The 21,520-nt window shown below is 45.3% G+C and overlaps 1 protein-coding gene across 4 annotated transcripts in view; it reads left to right on the plus strand.

The window, feature by feature from the left end:
- The window catches only part of LOC116780046 (protein FAM219A-like), a 132,464-nt gene extending 117,243 nt beyond the window's left edge, over positions 1-15,221 (plus strand). For 2 of the 4 annotated variants that reach the window (XM_032674555.1, XM_032674557.1), the window contains 4 exons: positions 7,255-7,357; positions 13,344-13,424; positions 13,802-13,856; positions 15,066-15,221. In XM_032674555.1, the coding sequence (XP_032530446.1) occupies positions 7,255-7,357; positions 13,344-13,424; positions 13,802-13,856; positions 15,066-15,221 (395 nt within the window). The remainder of the gene's footprint in view (positions 1-7,254; positions 7,358-13,343; positions 13,425-13,801; positions 13,857-15,065) is intronic. The other 2 variants (XM_032674556.1, XM_032674558.1) reach the window with 1 other exon arrangement.
- The last annotated feature ends 6,299 nt before the right edge of the window (positions 15,222-21,520 follow it).

Genomic DNA, 21,520 nt, shown 5'->3' on the forward strand with positions numbered 1-21,520 from the left:
TATGTTTGTTCCATCCACCATTACAGTAAATATTTCCTAAAAGTTGTTTAAATTCCTCATCACTAATTGCCAGGCTGCTGACAGGTTCTCTGTCAACCCCGACACCCCTAGTTAGCTAGTTTCATAGGGTCAACATTGATTTTTCCATCAGGCTGTGTAGCCTTCCTGGAAGTTCATTGCACATACTGGAACACTGCAGGCAGCACAGACAATCCTGGACATGGAGAGTCTTTTCATAACCAGAGGCAGAAACTGCCAAGTGCTGAGGACAATGTCTATCCTTTCTGATAGGGCCAGGCCCCCAACAAGCAGTGGCCTTGAGGCTGGGAAAGACATGTGGGAACTCTGGTCTCATCTAAGTCTGGTGGGGAATACTTGACTACCATACTGTAGAGTCTGGAACGACTCAGAAGGAAATAGCATCTTAGTTTTTCATGCCCTGAGAATTCCCCAGGTGCATAGTTCCCATGTTTCACACAAAGGTTAGCACAGTTGGGGCAGTGAAGGGTTGTGATCTTGGGATTCATGATCATTTTGGTGTATCATCAGCCAATATGAGGCAAACTTCAAAGAAAAATGCCACTTATTTATCAAGACTAGTGAAGCCAGGTAAAACCCGAAAAGTTAATAGAGCAGTGTAGGGATTAGAGAGAGTTAAACGCAGAATAAACTTTAAGCAAGGCATAGAGAACTCATTATTAGGAAATAGTGGAGGCAATAAATTCACTAAAATACAGGTCACTCTGACATGAGGGAACACAAGCATGGACAGAAAGAACTGAAAATGCTAACACACACAAAAAAGGACATATGGAGGAAACACAAAGGGAGATAAGGAAAGGGACAAGCCAAGTAATCAGATACTCATGCCAGATAATGAGAACCCCTGCCAAATGCACGAGGAAACTACCCAAATTAGGGAAAGTTCAAAAGTTTATGAAGATGATGATGAAAAGGACACGAGTTCATGATGAAGGACAACAGGAACTCCCACCAAAGTTCTCCCCAAATTAGAGACCACGCCTCCAACTCTGCCTCGACTCCGCCTGATATGAATATTAAAAGTAGATGTTGTAAGATAATGAATATTCATAATATGTGATGTAATTGCTTGGCAAAAAGTGTATAAAAAGCTCGATTGTAAGTTTCTCGAGTGGAGCAGTTTGTCCAGGGCGACCTGGCTGCTCCCCGGCCGTGAAATTAAATACCTCCTGCTTATTGACTGAAAATTCTGTCTCTGAGCAGTTATTCCGAGCCTTCTTTGGGGTAAAAATTGGCATCACTAGGTTGTGGTTCCTTCTCTCACCTCTTTACTGTGCTGGTTTATGTGTTTGATTGTAGTTTCTATGAGAAATACTTGTGAAATCACAGATATTTTTTTTAAAATGTCAGAGCCCAAAAGTGACATCTTCAGAAGTGCCTAAATCTGTCACATTTCTAGGAAGGAACTTAGGTATTTAGAGTTTGGGGCCCTGGCTTTCAAGGAAGATCTAGGGACCAAAACCAAAAGAGCTGGAAGCCAGGGAAAGAGCTTACTACCTAGAAATGGAGTTCACAAACTCCACCTGCTATGCCAAGAGGAAGCACTGAGCACAAAATGGGCACTGATGGACCTGATGTGATGGATTTTATAGTCCAGAATTACTTCAGGAGATTGTCACCCAAACAGCTCCTTTGGGTGATGGTGGAAGTAGTAGTGGTTCACAACACTTGTAAGGCTCAGAAGGCGGGTTTCCTTGCCTCAAAGCCTGAAGTGACTCGCATGCGTCTCTACCATCTTCTAGAAACTTGTCCCAACACCCCAGAGCTGTAGTGGTTTGACCCTGGCTGGATGCCAGGTGCCCACCAAAGCTGCTCTATCACTCCCCTCCTCAACTGGACAGGGGAGAGAAAATATAACAAAAGGCTCATGAGTTGAGATAAGGACAGGGAGGGTCACTCACCAATTACCATCTCAAAGAAAACAAACCTGACTTGGGAAAATAATTTAATTTATTACCAATCAAAAACAGAGTAGGATAATGAGAAGTAAAACAAGCCCTCCTTTCAGGACTGAACTTTATTCCCAGTTCTCTACCTCCTCCCCCCAGAGGTGCAAGGAGACAGGGAAGGGGGTTTATGGTCAGTTCATCACATGTTGTTTCTGCTGCTGCTTCCTCTTCAGGGAAAGGAGTCTTTCCCCTTGTCATGGTTTGAGATAGCCCAAATTCCAATTCCCTAGCTCCATCCCCCCTCCCACATCTCAACCCAATGTGAGATGGGTTTTTCCAGACAAAACACAACCAGACTCAGAATGGGGAAAGGGAATATATTACAATGACTGTACAAATAAATGCTACAATACATTATACACAACCTTAGCTATCTCTACTATGACATAAGTATTTACAATGGATCAGATCTCTTCTCCCCTCCAAATAAAAGTCCAGGAGGGAAAGAAGGACAGATCCCTTCCAGTCTCTCAGGGCAGCAGCTTCTTCAGAGTAGCAGTCACTAAGCAGTAGCATCTTCTAAGGCAGCAGGTTCTCTCTTCTTTTTTTTTGCAGCAGCTGATAGCTGGATCTCTGCCAGTACACACGAGGGGGTATCCCCCTCGGCCACTCGTCTCTCCAAATGAGTGGTCTTCTGTGGGCTTCGTCACCCCAGACAAAGGTCGTATCACCACGTCATATCACGAAGCACAGGGGGGTCTTCGTGACGGTCTGGTATCTCCAGGAGATTCAAGCTCCTTGCAGGGCCTCTGTGCCCTGTCTCAGGCTGTGAGCTTCTTTGTAGCTTGCAGCAAGGGAGGGCCCTCAAGGCCAACCTCCCACACTCCGTCCTGGCTGAGCTCTCAGGACGTCCGAGCTTCTCAGCTCCTCTCTGCAGTGCATGTTGCACTTCAAGGCTCTTTCAAGTAAGAGTCTATCAACTTCCTCCTTCCAGGAGGTCTCAAAGGAGTTTTGGGGGGTCTGGTATCAGTTCTTACCCCCAAGAACTCTGTAGAACTCAGCTGCTGACTCTCTTTCCCTCAGGTCTCCTTCCAGGAGTCCCTTCTCTGGTGCTGCATGTCTTTGTTGCTTCTTCGGTTCAGTTCTTATCTGTCTTGGCTCTCTGCCACCGTTTCTCCGGTCAGTGCTGGCTGCTGCTCTGCGCCCATGGAGAAAAACATCTCCCGGCATAACTACAGGCACCTAGCCCAGCATTATGCTGTTCCAGGTCCCCACAGGCCCCAGCTGGGGCTGGGGGCCAAAGCCCCCCTGTGGGGCTCAGAGCCCCTTCCTCGTGGCTCACAACATGGCCACCTTCTTCTCCCTAAAAAAAAACTACAACTCCTCTCTTCCGGTCTGGTTGTGATATGTTTACATTTTTTGCAGGAGCGCTCATTGGACAGAAATTCAAAACTTCCAGGGGTTTCCACCCCTTGGGGTCTACCACTTTTCTTATCCTCTGGGGGAAAACAAAGTCCAAACCACTACACCCCTGCTCCAGCGTAGGGTCCCTCTCCCAGGAGACAGTCCTGCCAGGAGCCTATTCCAGCATGGACTTCCCATGGGATCAACAGCCTTCTTTTGGGCATCCACCTGCTCTGGTGTGAGTCTCCTCCATGGGCTGCAGGTGGATCTCTGCACCCCTGTGGACCCCAATGGGCTGCAGGGGGACAGCCTGCTTCACCATGGGTTTCACTACAGGCTGCAGGGGAATCTCAGCTCTGGCATCTGGAGTACCTTCTTTTTTTCTTCCCCTCCTTCTCCACTGTCCTTGGTGTCTGCAGAATTGTTCCTCTCACATATTCTCACTCCTCTCTTCTCTGGATGCAATTACTTCTGCACAATAACTTTTTCCCTTCCTAAATATGTTAACATAGAGGTGTTAATGCCCTTACTAATTGGTTCAGTCTTGGCCAGCAGCAGGTCCATCTTGGAGCCAGGTGGCATTGGCTCTGTTGGACATGGGAGAATTTTCTCAGAGAAGCCACCCCTGTAGCCCCTCCGCTAACAAAACCTTGCTGTGCAAACCCAGTACAGGTAGACTTCCATTCCTCCTGCTAGCCCTCACTTTTTGACTACCAGGGACTCAGGATTCATAGCATCCAAGAGGAAGCTGAACTGTTGATTCCTACCTATTTGGCTGGGGACACTGGCATGGATGCTCCTACCGCACTTAAATTGTTTTGGGATGCTCTAGGCATCTCTGAAGTTTATTTGATCCTCAAATAAACTTGGGCCTTGGGCATGTCTTCCCCTGCTCTTACCTGTGTGGAAAGGAGAGAGTTGGTCCATCTTGCACTTACACATCCTGGTAGGCATGCTACTTTCCCCAGACAAGTGGGAAAAGGTACTTTTCTCTACAAAGGAAATAAAATCCACAAGAGAAAATAAAATATATCAGTACATTTCACACACCACAGGAGAAGCAGAAGGAAAACAAATTCACTATTCAGTTTCCCCAGTCAGCAGTCCGGTAAATCCCTATTATTCGAGCATGGCACAAAAATAGTTCCCAACATTTTCTCACACTGGAGAACGTTTGTAACTAGGCCCTTTCTTGCCTTACTGGCCCCATGCTTGGCTTTTCCCTACAAACCTTGCCTGGCATTGCAGGATGAGATTGGGGCAGTTAGCTCAACTTTTGTGGTTAATTGCTAACTCAATCCAATTGATTTCCCACAAGAAACAAGGAAGGACTTTGAACCAGAAAATTGAATATCAGTTTATATGATAACCCATCTGTACCAGGGTGAATTTATGCTGATACTTTTGGTCTGTGTTTGGCCCTGCCACCTGTGAAAGCTTTGCTCTTTCCCTGCCAAGTTATAGGAAAACAAGCACTGATAAACAGGAAAGTTGTCCTTGAAAAGAGCTTCTTGTATAAACTGTTTTAATTGATGTCCTGTGATTGGTTACTTGTCCGTCAAGGGCATTTGGAGGAGAAAGTGATGATGAAGTGAGGAAGGTTCAGCCCCAGACTCAATTAAGATAGACCCCCAAAACACACTGCACGTGCATTAGGGGACTTCCAAAGTTCTCATGCATGCGCAGAAGAGGTGCACTTACATAACCGGGAGGTGGGACTGAGACCCTCTGGCGGGGCGGTGCTGGTCACACCTGGGGAGGTTGTGGTCTCTCAATTAATTGTTTAAAAAGCATATAGTGCCTTCTTGGGGAGAGTTAGCTTTACTTCAAGGACAGCGCTGCCTTTTGGCGGGGACGCTTGCCAGCTTGTTAACTTACTCTCCGAGGATGCCACTTCTGCTATGGGTAATTATAGGTATGCTAGGTCAGTAAGATAACTTTATAGGCAACAGCTGGGTAACTGGGGAGGTCGCACTGGGGGCTTATTCCTCTCCTTGTTCCTCCCTTTTGAGTTTGTTCATTTTCTTTGCCACCTTTTGTAATAAATATTGTTTTTTGTTGAGCTAGTAAAGGTGTCTGTTTTTCGTCTCTGTATATCTCGGACCTTTCCCTGATACAGTAACCCTCCCTAATACACCCATCATACATGGGCTCCTATTCCTACTGAAGGCAGGAATGTATTAATACAGTACAAACACTGCATACCTGAAAAAGGCTTAGCTTTTGGATCTGAATTCTATATGTGAATCTGCAGTGAGAAGTTATTAAGAGAAATAGTCTCTCCTAAATGAGAAGTTAATTTAAATCCCCTCTTGCACTGAATACACAAAGAAAGCTCAATGTACTGTCCAAGTTTTAAGGTACATTTCAGCAGCAAGTAGAACAAGCTCTGAAAATTTAAGCAAACAATATACTATTTAAAAATACACCTGTAAAATGTTTCACTTTTTTTTTTTTATAAAGAAAGCAAGCTCCCAAGAATCAATGTGAGATAAAAGAGAAAGATACACGGGGACATGACAGGTTGCTAGGAATAGAAGCAGGGTCAACAACATTTTCTGTTGTGGGGTGTGTTAGTCTGTTCAGTTGCCATCCAGGGAAACTGTAATAACTCAGGCCTGGTGTCAAGGTAGGCTGGGCTAACACTAAATGGTGATGATGCTTTGATGGGGACACTCTTCTACCCCCACTGGGCCCCTCAGTGGCAGCCTCAGTAGGAGGAGAAAAAGGATAAATCTCCTTGCCCAACACAAAGCACAGTCTTAGAGTCCATGCAGCAACCAGGTGCAGATAAAGGTAAAATCTCTGCCCTTCCTCTGCCCCAACGGGTTCTCATCAAGAAGCTCTATAACCATCTTAGTGTGTGTTGTCAGTAAGATGCTGTGAGTCAGGGTATGTTAGTGACACGTGAAAGGGGGGGGGGATTCGCCTGACCCTTAGAGAGGGGAGATTTTCTTGACCCACAGAGATTTATTTGTTTGTTAGTTCTCCAAGGAAAATAAAACCATGTCTGTCCGACCCAGTCTGTCAGGTATCCCTTATCCCAAAGGTAACTCTTCACCGGACAGATTCACAAGATTGGGATTATTCGGTTGCCCTTTTTTGGAGACTGCTGTGCAACAGTGCAAGGGAGACCCCTCAGCAGGTCTTCCCACGTGTCAGCACCTTATTAAGGACTCACTCTAACAGTTTATGGAATAACACTCTTTATTAATACAAATCGTGACAAGTTAATAAGATTTGTGGTAGTAGCAATCTAATAAGACTATAAAGTAAGCACAAACTCTAAAACAAACCAATATTCTATTCTGGAGCAAAAGCAAGCTCTAGTCCTTAAAAGCAGTATTCAGCGTGCATAGCATAAGTTTCTCACCCAACAGGCGTCCCTGGACAGGGGGGGGAAGACAGGTTCGGCCTGTCAGCTGATCCCAGCAGTTTCGGTGGAAATCTTCCTCCAATTTCTCCGCATTTCCAACTTCCTTTTATACTATTTCTTTAGGTTTAAGTGGAGTTTGAGTGACTCTAGTCATTAATACTTAATTGGGTAGTTGTCCTTGGCAGATACGGCACAAAGTGTCACCATGTTCCCCTTCCTGCAGGATGTTTGTGGAGGGAGGCTGCAGTGTATTCACATTACTCCCCTCTCCATTGCATCCTCTGTAACAGGTGTTTAGGGAACCTTTGTGGGGCATTGTGACAATGTTCCATCCGGGAGGCAGCAGCTGGTTGTCCTCTGTAATTCTTATTCTCCTTTAACTTTTAACCCTATCCATTACTCCACAGTTAGCTTTAGCCCTTGGTGACCTTGGAGGCAATGGGACACAACTCATCCGGCCTTTGAAGTGTCCTTTATTGAGAGATGGAGAGCTCATGTCCTTTGCTATTAATTCTGCTTTTCCCCTTTATATCCCATATGCAGAGAAGCAGAGGGAGCTGGCTCAGAAGGGATCCCTGAAGAACGGCAACATGGGAAACCCAGTTAATCAGCAGCCCAAGAAGAACAATGTGATGGCACGAACAAGGTAAAGGACTGGAAAAGCACTCATCTGTGCTCTAAGCTACAATCCCTAATGACCTTAGGATGGGCAAGGATGGTGTTCATTGCTATTTGCCTACTGCCAAACACACTATGAGAGCAGTGTCTGCCCTTACCAGAGCTGGCAGGCCCAAATGCTCTGTGCTGTGTTGCATCCCATCCCTTGGGGACATGCAGGGACATCTGGGATCAGGACTGGTGACAGTGCAGTCTGAAGGCAGGCAGAGGCAGTCCAACTTGGTTGAAATTAGGGGTTTGATATGGCTGTCTTGCATGTTCTGGGTAACCTCACATAACACCTAATCCTGACAGCAGGAGAGAGTATGATACTGCTTCATGTAATGCAAACTGGTTTAGAGCTTAGTTCTGCTTTGGTTGCTTTTATTACAGTATTTCCCCTGTTCCTTTTTGATGATGACCCCTTCTTCCTACTGATTGATTTAACAAAGGCTTGTGACAATCCATCTCAGTATGCTTTGCTATATACCTCCTCCTCACTTGGAACAGCATGGTCATACTTTGCTGGAGCTGCTTTGGCACATCTCTGTATGACAGTATCAGACAGTGCCACAAACCACTGTAAAAAAGGATGTTATTAGTTAAATACTTACAGTGTTTCTACTGTTTCCATGCAAGCTTCAGTACACCATCTACCTGCATTCAGGAGGGAGGACGCCCCCTGAGTCCACTGGATTACATGCTTTGCATGCTACTAGAAAGGTGGCAGTTTTTAGTGGAGGACCTCATTTAGAATAACAGCAGAATCTGCATGATTTCTGGATGTTTACTGATGAATGATAAAGTTCCCTGAATAACCGTATATTAAGTAGAACAGGAACTGCAGGTCAGAGCCTCTCTGTTAATTCATTAATTCCCAAACCCCACAATAGTAGTCATAAATCATGCCAGGTCTTTGTCAAGTTTTATTTGTAAGCCCCTGTGATGTTGTTGGAACACGCTGCACTGTTCACTGCTCTGTTTGGTTGTTGAGACCATATAAAGAAGGCAGACCCTTAGTGGCATCAAGAAATTGAGCAAATGCTCTCAGCTGGCTTTTCCATGCTTCTCTTTGTCTTCTGAATACAAGTTGGAAAAAATTGGTGTCTCAGTTTAACAGGACAAACGTTTACTAAGGAGGGCAAGTTATAAGGAAGACCAAGCTCCTCCCTCTGAGCAATTGCAAATCCAAAATTAAGGGGCTCCAGTCGAGGAAATGTGGAGAAAGAAAAAAAATAACAACCCTATATTAAAGAATATGTATGTATAGGTATGGGGCCCTCTGGTGGTCTAGTGGTTAGGATGCGGCGCTTTCACCGCCGCGACCCGGGTTCGGGTCCCGGTCAGAGGAGTCCCCCAGGTAGATGGAGCTCGTTAGCCCTGTAAGGCCATCCATCTAAGAGAAGGTCACTCTAAACAAACCTACGTCCTGAGGACCTCACTGCCACCGTCCAAGCTTGCTCGGCCCCGGCAGATGAACCTTAGGATTAAAGGGTGGGCTCAGCTCAGCGCACACTGTGTCTCACCTAAAAAAAAAAAAAAAAAAAAAAAAAAAAAAATCCACTGCGCAGGCTCGAAGGGTAAAGACCCTTCCCAAATCTTCGTTCGCGAAGACTGGCCATACATGTATAGGTAACACAACAAAAGAACAAAAAAACCAAACAACAATCCTGCACCCAAATTCCTACCAAAACCGGTTAAGTACTTTTCCTCTTTCAGTGCAATTCTAACCACGACCAGCAGGGGGCGCTGCTAGATCTTTGGAGGGGCAGAAGCTGCAGTTGCTCTCCGATGGTCGGCAGGGGGCGCTGTTGGGCTCTGGCAGTCGCTGCCGGTGGCCCCAGTGCGCGGGAGGCACCCGGATGGGACACCTCCCCCCCCCAACCGAAGGGGAAAGGAGAAGGGGAGAAGGTAGTCTTCCTGTTGACTCACACTGTCACTGGCTGTGACTGGAAACTCCTCTTCCTCGTCAATGGACACAAGCTCCTTGCTGTCGAAGGCTGGCTCTGGCTGGGATCCCCGTTTTCGTCGATGGGTGCAAACTGCTGCCAACACGGGGAAGGAGGAGGGGAGGGGCGGCCTTTCCCCTCAAAGGTTCCTCCGCAGATGGCACTGGCTTTCCGATGAATCCGAGGCAAGTCCAGCCAGTGGGCAGAGCAGGACGTGAGGAATCAGAGGCGAACTGGGACCTCCCTCGGGGCCAGAAAAAGCCAGTCCCCCTGCCAAAAATATGAACCCAGAAACACCCCTCTCCACACCACTCCCTTCCCTGAGTCTGGGCAAAAGTCAAAAGTGCCGTCTCCCGAGGAAAAAAGCTCACCTCCCCCCCACAGTCTTCTGAGGCCAATTAGCTTGGATGCGGGGCCATTAGCCAGTCCTTTTGTGTGTGTGTTCACTCTAGCCATCCTTCCCCCTCCCTCGCTCAACAGCTTTCTTTCAAAGTGGTAAAGGGAAAAAAATTCCAAGCAGGGTTTTTTTTTCTTTTTTACAAACAAGAAAACCTATGACAATTGGTTTCTTTTGGCAATAGGCTGAATGCTAGTTTCCCAAGAGGAATGGTAGAAGATTTCCTGCTTGAGAATTTTAGAAACACTGAAATTAGTGGAGGAAGATGGTAAGGAAGAGAAGTACAGGTGCCTATTGTAAAATTAATGACTTCTGCTTGGAAAGGCTGCTGTTTTGAGATGCTGATGAAAAGAAGAGTGATTTGGGCGGGGAAGGACTGAGCAGTGGAACCGTCAACAAAAGCTTTTGAACAGCCAGTTCAGTCCATTTGTGTACACTTGAGCACTGTTCAGAGGACATGTGGATGCCTCCACAGCCAAGTGGACCCTGCTGGCAGTAGACTTGCTTTTCTTAGTTATTTTTCACACAGCTTTTAGAATCATCCCTTGGGATCTGCAAAACAGGTTTGCAGCCATTGCTTTAATAGAAGATGTAGCCATTGTTCCCATATAGCTGGGAGGTGTCTGGCACAGGGTCTCACTGGCCCATGTCTCTTCATCTCCCAGCTCCCTTGGCTTTCTGAGAGCCAAGCAGCACCACAAGCACAGCCCTAGTAATACCTCAGAATGGTTTTGTCTGTCTTGCCATAAACAGGGCAACCCCAAGAAGGCAGAAATGCCACAAGCTTGTTCAAGCAACTTCTTTTCACAAGATAATGGCTGCAGTACAATGGGAAATATTCCAGTGGGATACACTGCAAAACATTCAGGTTATGGTAGTTCTTAAAAGTCTAAACTGTTGGCTTCCTCTGGTCTCTGCAAGAGGAGAATAAGCTAAAGCCATTTCCACTTTTATAACAGTTCTGCTTTTCTCCTCATCAAATGTTTTCCTTCATTCAGGCAAACTGCATTGCCTCTCCTAGTCTCTATTTCACCTTCTCCTCCTTTCCCAAGGCTTCTGTTCTTCTGTATTATCTATATGAATTTCTGACATCCAGCCTCTAGTACCAGGTTGCTTTCACTATTCAATCTCCTCCTGGGGCAGGGGCACAGCCTTAGAGGTAAAAGGTTCTGAATTCATAACACACTCAGTCTCCCTAAGAGTAAATAATACGTGAACAAGGTTGGAGTGATACTGGCACACTCACTCTTGTAGGAAAAATCCTTGCTTCCAAAAATACCTGCAGGACAAGGAAAAATGCAGTAAGAAGTTCTTTATTGCAGCACTGGGTGCAATCCTAAGTCACATGGACCTAGAAAGCACCCCACTGCTCTTGGTTACATAAGCTGTTACATATTCAGTGAGTGTCAGCTATTTTACCTTAAAAGGTAATTTCTCGGACTCAGGAGGGGGTGTTATCCTCCCTCTTGATTGATTCGTGAGGTACCCCCCTGTACATTGTACAGAGGGGTCTCTCCGCACACAAAGGCCAATCATGCGGCAGAGGGTACATTTTTATTTTTATACTTTTCCCTATTCCCGGCCGCAAAGGTTTCCTGGCGTCAGGCCCAGACAGGACCTTCCACCTTACAGCTTTCACAATATGCCTAGAAAACCCTTGGAATTAAATGAAAAAAAGAAAATCCCACCCCCTTCTGTTTTCCACTAAATTAATTTGCTTATAGTAAAACCAGATTATTTATTTCTCATACTCTGAGCACAGGGAGAGCCCACAACACCATCTGCACCACTTCTGCACAGACAGACGTAGCCTGCTCTGAGGATAACCTAAACTCAGATTTTGTCATAACATATTTCATGTTAAGTGATCAAAACCACTAAGACAAGAAGCTCATACTAGGACACCTGCAGAAGAAAGCAGCTCGACTGCAATCTGGTTTTGTTCCAAGGTGTCCTAGTTAGAACAGCTGGGACCAGTTCATCACTGTATGGGTGTAACCCAAAACTGTGTATTCTATAGCCTTCCATGCCATTTCCCAGAAACTGTTATCAATAGACTATTTGCACCCTCTGCCCAGAGCAGCCTGACTCCTCAGGCTATAAACTAGGTGTTAAGAGGCCTGCGAGATAGGAGGGTGCCCCCCTGTTCTCACACCCATTGTGGAACTCCCCGCCCTGAGGGAAGTACTGAGCATTCCTGCCTGAACTGGAGAATATATAATCTTGGAGTCTTGGAACTTTTTTAACCACTCGTGGGATCCAGAGGAAGACTGCAGACCACCACTCTCAACCAGACTGCAGACCACCACTCTCGACTGGACTGCAACCACCACTTTTCAACTGGACTGCAACCACCACCCTCGACCAGACTGAAATCACCACTCTTGACCAGACTGCAACAGCACTCTCACCAACAGGTTTTCCCCTCTTCTTTTACTTTGGACTCAGGGGGCCCAATGAACACCACTCTGTTCATGCCCCAGAGTGCTGGATTATACATTTGGGTTTTGTGGGTTAAAACCAATTGTTTGTCTGTATAATTGTACTTATTGTATTATTTTATTAAATTGTTATTCTGATTTATAATCTCTGAGTTGGGTTCATTTCCCCTGCCAGTTTACCTTTAAACCAGCACACAAGGACAGTAGGAAGCAAACATAAGGACAATCAGAATGCAAGGGAAAGGTTTAGATCAGGGCAAAGACATTATCACAGTTTTTGTGTGTTGCAGAAAAAATTAAGTTCTGTGTTATTAAGAAAAAAGACATTTCTCAAGAAAAAGATGTGATTTTTTTAATCGGTTAAATAGCACCACAAAGTGCTCTTCTCCTAGATCCCCTGGTAGTGTTTTGTTTACTCATGTTCGGTTTTGTGGATGGAAGAACTCTGTTGTGAAGTGGATACCACTGAATTAATGTATTTTCCTTATTGTAAAAGCTCTGAAGCCTGTATTCCAACACACAAACTCTCTGAGGCAATTAAAGGTGCAAAGTCATCATCAGCCTTTGTAATACTTCTGATGAAGTGAAAGTCTATAAAGTAATAGAATTTTAAAAGTTCTAGTCTGACTGGACTCTTATGCTGCACCCATCAGCTCATATTCCTTATATTTCTAAATTTAGGAGTGAGAACTCAGAAGTGCTGTGTTGTGGGGGCTGTGTAGGAGTTCATGTAGAAAGACCAAATCCCTGATTTCCAATAGAAGAATAGTAGGAGCACCCAGCCACTGCCTTCCCCTAGCCTCCTTCTCCCATTTATTTGTTGCTAGTGTCATGTACTCATTGCTAGAGGAAAAAAAAGAAATACAAAAATGAAAAGTCTGATACAACAAGCAGTGCTAGTGATCAGGTTCACCAGAATGAAGTGTGGAGTGTCCCAATTGTTTTTCCTTTCAGAGAGGAGTGTGTTCTCAGTGCATGTCCAGTGTTCATCCTTGTGAAACTGCTCTGAACTACCCAGAGACACAGCCTGCTTCCTCTGAATTGCACCCATTTAAATGTCTTCACCGATAAGGGAAGACTTACAAGGAAGTGAAACAGGGAAAACCAACTATCATATGGCTTTGCTCTAGACTATGTGTGGTACTGAGCTTTACTGTGTGGTTAATGGACAGCATTTAATTATTTCAGGCTCGTCGTTCCCAATAAGGGCTATTCATCGTTAGATCAGAGTCCAGATGAAAAGCCACTGGTAGCCCTGGATACGGACAGGTATGCAAAGGGTTAATAAGATTTTATATATATACATATACATATATTATGATGCAAGCAAGTTTTCATGCCATAGTGCAGCACTGAAGCTAATTCCTGCTGAAACTGCTCTTGCAGGCCACTCGCACTCTTCCTTGCTGTGCCCTTCAGCATATGCTGTAACAAGTCTGTGTGTGTAAACAAGTAGAAAAGAGATGTGAGTAAAGAGCACTTTGATGGAAAGGTCTCAGATGAAAGTTGCTCTCCAGACTCCCTTGATGTAATTTCTCTGTGGATGAAGTACAGTTTCACGGCACAAGAAAGATAGGGCTAACCAGGGAATACAGGTCTCTCTAACTGTTGTTTCCTTTGTTGCTGTATATTGTCATTCCCTGCAGTGATGATGACTTTGACATGTCCAGATATTCCTCCTCAGGATACTCATCGACTGAGGTGAGTTATACTCTTTCCTTCCATCCTTGCCATGAATGCTAATAGTCGAGTAGCCAGAAACAACTTAGTGTCCTTGTGCTGCCAGAAACAGCTCCACAAGGAATTTACCAGTGGTGTAGCCTTTGTGAGCCTGGAAGGGACCATGGCAGAAACTGTGTCATGTTTCTGTCTTTCCTGGTGATCCAGTTGGCTCCGTCACCATACTTCTATGGCACAGACACAGATCTGCCCATCGGCTGTTTTCACAAATACCTTTGACTTCACTCAAGCTTTTCCCAGTTCTGCTCAGTCGTGCAGTGTTGGCTCATGTGGTGCAAATGCATCAACTTGTCTGTCACAGCAGTTCAGCAACTGTATGCTTGCCAAGGACACAAATAAAGGATCTGAGGGTGTGCTGTGATTTCCAGTTCTTGGGGGGGTCAGGGTCACCCAGTGCATGTTTACTTGAAGCACCAGAAATTCTAGGGAGGACTTGCAGATATGAACTCTTGCCCTTTCAAAGAGAAACGGCAGGGAAGCTCAGGCTTGTTAATCTCTTTGCATTCTTTCTGAATATATTCCCAAGATCTCTTGTGAATTAGTTGTTTGGACTCCAGCTACTGCTTCTGCAGGATCTGATTTTGCATCCAGGATGCTGAACAGCCATTATGCACACAAGCTACTGGGAACTCTTCCCCTTTGTATCCCTTCCTTGGGCAAAATACTTCTGAAACGCTGAGAAACAGCTAAGAGCAGGAACCAGATCAAATGATCTGGGCCATCTCTGGGCCCTGATGAAGTGTTGTTCATACAGATCTGGGTAGACAGCACTTGAATTTGAGATTATAAAAAACCAAGAAGCTTTACCACCTTTCAACTGCTATAGTGCCCCAGCCTGAAAGGAGGGACCTGCCACCTGCCAGTCGATTTATTATCATTATTATTACATTACTTTAAATGAGGACTCATCTTCATGGAAAGATTATTCGAGAATAAAATACTGTATCGACTTGCTACTCTGGAATATCTCACTCTAGATATTCCTATTGTAAAAGAAGTTTAAACAATAGAAAGCAGCCCTCACCTGTGGTCACAAACTGGGACTCTTTCATTGATGAGACAGCTGCTAATGATAGGAAAATATATTCCAGAATAAGGGACTTCTTTCCTCTTTCAACTATCAGAAGAAAGAAGTCTCAAGTGTTTGACTGTTTGTCTCTTTGTCTGTAGCAGATCAACCAAGACTTGAATATCCAGCTGCTAAAGGATGGGTACCGGTTAGATGAGATCCCAGATGACGAGGACCTCGACCTAATCCCCCCTAAATCGGTCAACCCTACTTGCATGTGTTGCCAAGCCACGTCCACCACCTGTCACATCCAGTAGTGAGGTTGGCAGGCTCTGATCAGTGCTTTCCACTATAACTGTAAAACTTATCAGCCATTGCTTCCTCCTATGGTAGGACATGCATCTCTTTGTGTTCATGGAGCCAGGAGAAACCAAAAAATTAATTTTATGATTGGTTAATAAGTTATTTTAAACTATGGTTAAAAAAAAGAGAAGTTGCTCAAAGTGCCAGGCAGTGCCTGGCAGAACTGACTGGTCTGGAGAGCAAACACAGGAGGGTCCAGAGATGCCTCCTTGGTTTGTGTAGGCACTCAAGATGTTTTGTAAGGTGTCTGTTCCAGAATGGGAAGGGTCAGATGGAGCTGTAGTTACTCCTCCCCACTGAAACCAATCCATCTACAAGATCAGGGGTGAGTCTGAGGTGTCAGGGGGTTTTACCTGTAGCAGAAGGTCAGTTCTTAATTGATTCACTAAACCTGATTCATTTGCGTAACCATAATTATACCATAGCTGGGACACAGGAATAGAAACAGAGCAGGGCATCCTTTCTTATGCTAAAGCTAGCCAGGACTAGCATGACACAATTCATTCACTTGTGAAGAGGACAAATAGGTGACATTTCACTATGAGTCAGTACTAGAGCTGTTGTGTCACATATCCAATGCAATCTATCCTTAGCTCCACATTAAATTATCACCAAACACATCAGATTCAATCTGCAGTCTATCCATGCTCTTCAGGGATTTAGTCCTTACCTGAGAATACCATACTCCTGAGTTCAGTCCAGTTGTGTATACTGATTTCAGCCTATACTTCATTCTTGTGAGACCCATCTGCTTTCAGAAATCTTAAAGTTTGTTCAGCTAAGACACAAGACAGAACTAGAACTGTTCAGTCTGAACGTCAGTGCCAGAAAAGCTTGTTGAAAAAAGCACATTTTTACAGAGCTTGGTTGTTGATATTCTCGTGACACTGCTTCTCTTGGTGCCCATGGGAGAGATTTGTTAACGCTGAAGGTGTCTCTGTGGTGGTGTCAGACTTTAGGGGGGGGCTCAGCAACAGCAGGATTATGAACAGCTTCAACTTAAAAAAAAAACATGAGAGGAAACTACTGTTTATCCTGTCTCTGCCCACTTGTGAATCAGGCTTGGTCAGTGTTGGAGATGTCCCACATCAGGAGCAGTTGTGTTCATTTGGCATTTCATTAGGTGGCCGGACTGAATTGCCAGTTCACCAGCAGATTGTTTTGAATGCAAAATTATTTCTGGAATTAGAAATATGTCATGTCCCTGGCAGGTCTTACACTGATGGCTTCAGTATACGCAGGACTGGGTGACAGATGGGCTGGCATTTCTCTCAGAGATTAAATCTTTTGCCACAGGCACAACTGTGTGTTTACCTGTTCTGCCAGGAGGAAGGTCCACCTGCCTAGCGTCAGTGCTTGCTTTGAAGCCTGGGAAAAGGAGAAAGTAAGGGCAATTCTGAGCTTTCCATCAGAATTCCTCTGAGTTGCAAGACAGAGCCTGAGCTCCACTCCAAAGGACAGATCTCCATCTGAAATCTTCACGTAGTGAAATGAGTCTTTAACAAGTCCTCTTCATGATTAGGAGGACATAACATTGAGTCTTCACTCTGTGCAGTGCAAGGTCACACAGGACTCCTGGGCTTTATTATTCACTGGCTGGCCATGGGCAACCATTAAAGCTATGTTTGCCCCTCCTCCCTAAAACAGGGCACTGCCACCCTGGCTCCAGGCCATAGAAAGAGGACTTGAGTGGTACTATTTACTGAGCATCCCTGCTTCCTCATGCAGAAGTGCTGGTTAACTTGACAGCTCTTCTAGGAAGAGAGTATTTTTCATTTTAATTCCTCTCCCCTTCTCATTGCCTGGTAATGCTGAGAGGGAATATTTCCAAAATTTCCCTAAAGAAGCACAAAGCATCAGGTCTCCAAGTCTTCACTTCTTCATTTGTGTGCCTGATTTCCTCTCCAGTGCTAGCTCAGGTGTGAGGTTAGCAACTTGGGGGGGGGGGAGGAGGAAGAGCTCTAAGAACACTGTGTAGGGAGAAAAGATAAAAGGGAAAAAGCATTCCTTAAGGAGTCTTTTTTTTTAATGGAGAATGTAGTCAAAACCTAACATAAACCCCATGGTCAAACCAAATCCTATAGGACATAACTAAGTCTCTTTAAATGTTCACTCTTCTAAAGCAGGACTTTTCAGTTCAGAATTGGTACCATGCAACACCTTCATCTCATTTATCCTTCTGGGTCAGCCTCTGTGCCTTCCAGATGGGCTGCACATGCTGTCTTTCCCATAGCCCTTGCTCAGGAAATTGGAGGATTTTAGTGTACCTGTTAGAGCAACGAGGCATCTGTTTTCATGCATCAGCCTTGGGAGACTGCAGGTCCCACAGGTATCCATCATGCTGCTATCATGTTTAGTCAAAGACAGAATGAAGCTTGCTGAGACTGTATCTCCCAGGGCTAACACCTCCCCTCTGAAGAACAGACCTTCCGGGATAATCACTGCCCCATGGCACCACGACCAAGTCCTTTTATTGCCCCTATTGCTGGGTTTTGCCTGCCATATGCTCTGAGGCATTCCCCAACCCTGCAACTGCCCTCAGCCCTTTGCATTGTGTGATGTGCAGTTGCTTCCAGAACAACACTTTAGGGTCCCTGGGAAAGAGGGAGATGAACTTAAATGTTAACTACACCCAGTGCTTCCTCCAAATAGACCAAAGCACAAACCAAGTGTTTTCCACTGCACACAGAAGGAGTTGGTTGCACAAATAGCTGGTTTGGCATGACAGTACAGGACCATAAAATGGCAATTTTTTGGCTTCTCCTCTCTATGCTTTGTGTTCATATATTTTATTAGGGGAATAAAGTAGAAAGGGTGGGGAAAAGTAGTTACCTGTATAGGGTCATTACCTCTGAGATCATCAAGTCCAACCTATGACTGAACACCACCATGTCAACTAGACCATGGCAGTAAGTGCCATGTCCAGTCTTTCCTTAAACACTTCCAGGGATAGTGACTCCACCATCTCCGTGGGCAGCCCATTCCAATATCTAATCACCCTTTCTGTGAAGAAATTCTTTCTAATGTCCAACCTAAACCTCCCCTGGTGCAGCTTAAGACTATGTCCTCTTGTCCTATTGCTTGTTGCCTGGGAGAAGAGGATGACCTCCACCTGGTTACAACCTCCTTTCAGGTAGTTGTAGAGAGTGATAAGGTCTCCCCTGAGCCTCCCTTTCTCCAGGCTAAACAACCCCAGCTCCCTCAGCTGCTCCTCATAGGACATGCACTCCAGACCCTTCACCAGCTTCATTGCCCTTCTCTGGACATGCTCCAGCATCTCAATGTCCTTCCTGAATTGAGGGACCCAGAACTGGACATAGTACTTGAGGTGTGGCCTCACCAGTGCCGAGTACAGGGGAAGAATCACTTCCCTAGTTCTGCTGGTCACGCTATTTCTGATACAAAATGGGCACGCATGTGTCCCTTTTCTGGGTTAGAGGTGGTCCATCCATCTGTCTTAGTACTGATGCGAATGAGATCCCATCAACAGGATTCCCACCGTGTTAAAGTCATGTTCGGTAAAAATTTAGAGTCAAATTCGGTAAGGAAGAGGCTACTGTAGACCATCACCTTCTTTAGGGTCTGGTATTGGTATATGTCTCCATCCACTCAACGCCTTCTGGGTTGCAACCAGCACAGAGCCCCATGGCGGCAGCACACACTTGCCCCTGACCTGCAAGGCAACATAAGCCCAACCTGTGGGGGTCCCATCAGTCTCAACAGAACTACCCCCCAAGCTGCTGTCAGACTTTACCCAGCTTAACCAACTTGTGGGTCAAGGTTTGGTCATAGAAAATTGAATACTAATCCTTTTGAATCATAGTCCCTTAAGCAGGTTATGACCATAGGGCAAGTTTGTTGGCTTGTTATGGAATATGATTGACGGTCTGGCGGTATGTATTAACTGCAGATTGGGCTGACTCTCCCTACTGGTCTTGTGTTGAGATCTTTGTTTCAGCCAGTTTTTCCTTGTGCTCTCGTTGGAGGTTATGCTGTGGTGACTTCCCAGGTGTATAGATACATGGCCATTCTGGCACTTCTCTCCTTAAACCAGTCTCTGCTGCCATGGCCCAGAGAAGGCAAAAGCAAAGAGCATGGACCCTGGCTGTCACAACATTATAAAGCCATAAAATCTGCAGAGCTGCTGGGCACTCTCCTAACTGCAGTTTACTTGCAATGAAGCAAATCGTTCCTTGTTCCAGTCTTTGCACCAAACCAGATGATCTTCTCAGGCCTCATTTTCAGTCCAAAGTGTACAGAAGGGGAGAAGCACAACAGAGTATGAAAGGTTGTACCACTATCCACCTAAATTACCATGCAAATAGGATAGCTTCCTTATATTGATGCTGGTGCCTCCACAAAAGGAATTTGTGTTTGATGCCTCTAAAGCCAGACTGGCTTTTTGTTAGGATTTCATGTAATTTTAGTCACCAAATTACCCAAGTTTAAGCAAATTTTTTCCTTTTATCAGATGTTAATTTTGCCCTTTAATATGAACTGACTTTGGACTCTATGGTCTCAGCACTCAAGTCTATGTCTGCAGTCAGTCTGCAAACTCTCTATTTCCAGACATCAGTGTGAGGGGGAATATCCTCCTAGTGTTGAAGAAGGTCACTAGATAGAATGGTCTAGTCTGTTTTATAATAACCTTTGGCTGAAAGAAAGCTGATGTCCAGGTGACCATCCCTAAAGGCTCATTTAATGTCTTACCAAACATATCTTGAAGCCAATACTTGGAAGAGCCACTGGATCATGTCTGACATTGCTGCATGTCTATCCCCAACATATATGCTTGGCCATTGGTCTTGTTGTTCTTTTCTGGCTGTCTTGCCTGCAAATGCCTTGCAACTGCAAAAGCAGACAGCCAAGCCTGCTGCATGGATTTCAAAAGGGACTTCAGGATGCTCTGCTCCCCCACAGACAGAATGGACTCAACTGCTTCTGGTTTGGCTCTCTGGCTTCTTTCTCAAAAGGAGGCACCTGCTCTGCTCAGCTGTATGCTGACTGACACATTGATCTGCAATCCTGAGCAGAATCCTTTCCTCTCCATGCAGAGTCTGTCCTTAGGTTGGCCTGTGAACTGTACAATGGCATGCAGGAGGCTTGAAAAGTACAGTGCCCTGTATGTGACTCAACATAAACATGAAGATGCTTTTGAAGAAAGGAAGGACTCGGCACCAGATGGAATGACAGGAAAAGAAAAACAAGCAGTAACTAGAAAGGTTGCCAAGTGCTGTCTTGGCCTAGGGCAGATCCCAGTTGTCCAAGTTAATCTATGCTGATACCATCGGGGAGCAAAGCTCACTTTCAGATGTACACACCAGAAACACCATGTTCCTGATCTGGCACTGCAGCTAAATGCTACTGCTGAGAGTCTGTTGAACTGTTACAGCACAGAAATGAAATCTGGGGTCCCTTGCTGCTGTTGGCACATACTACGTTTGCTCTAACCTCAGGCAAGTCATATCCCCTCTTGATATCCATTCCCTTCTGCAGCACAGGGCAGAAAGTTGCCTTCTCAAGATGCTACCACCACCCTGCATGGATGTTGCCAAGTGTGTGGTGGACACCGTTGTGATAGGATAGCTCTGCAAGCAAGATGCAAAAAGCATACTATTAGAAGTTTTGCATGTATTTTCAAAGTACTACAAAGAAAAGCAGCACAACTCTGCTTTCCCTCTCTTTACCATCTTCTGATGTTGCTTACATGTGCCAGAAGGCTGCAGAGTGGAGATTAATAAAGAGATTAAACAACTTTGGGGGCAGATGTTTGGCAAGGATGTGTTTCCCACACATTTGGCAGCTGGCTCTTGCACAACTGATTTCTCAGTCTGCATGATGCCACAGAGAATATGTGAGAAGATTTGGTGGCACAACAGCACCATCCCCTGCTAATAAAGTTACGGAACTTAGGAATGCAACAAGGACTTAAAATACAGATGCCAGCCCCTGTGAGAAACCTGCACCTGGTTAGTCTGGCATTAATCTTCTGTAGGTAATCCCAAGTCACAACCTTTTCCTCTATGCTGAGTTGCTGGTCCTTGCTTCAGGGTTTGTGTGGCTCTGTAACAGATGTGGGTTTGTCTGATGAGATGTGGTTCAAGATCTGGAACAATCCCTCACACAGGAAAGCCTTGAAAGGAAGTGACAAGGATGCCATGTTCTCCTAGAGGTGAAAAGCACCTTAAAATGAACACTTTCCCATGCCTTCCCCTTAGGCTCAACCTAGCCAAGCTTGCCCTGTGGCACTGCC

The sequence above is a fragment of the Chiroxiphia lanceolata genome, chromosome W (genome assembly GCF_009829145.1).
Source record: "Chiroxiphia lanceolata isolate bChiLan1 chromosome W, bChiLan1.pri, whole genome shotgun sequence".
NCBI classification, from domain to species: domain Eukaryota; kingdom Metazoa; phylum Chordata; class Aves; order Passeriformes; family Pipridae; genus Chiroxiphia; species Chiroxiphia lanceolata.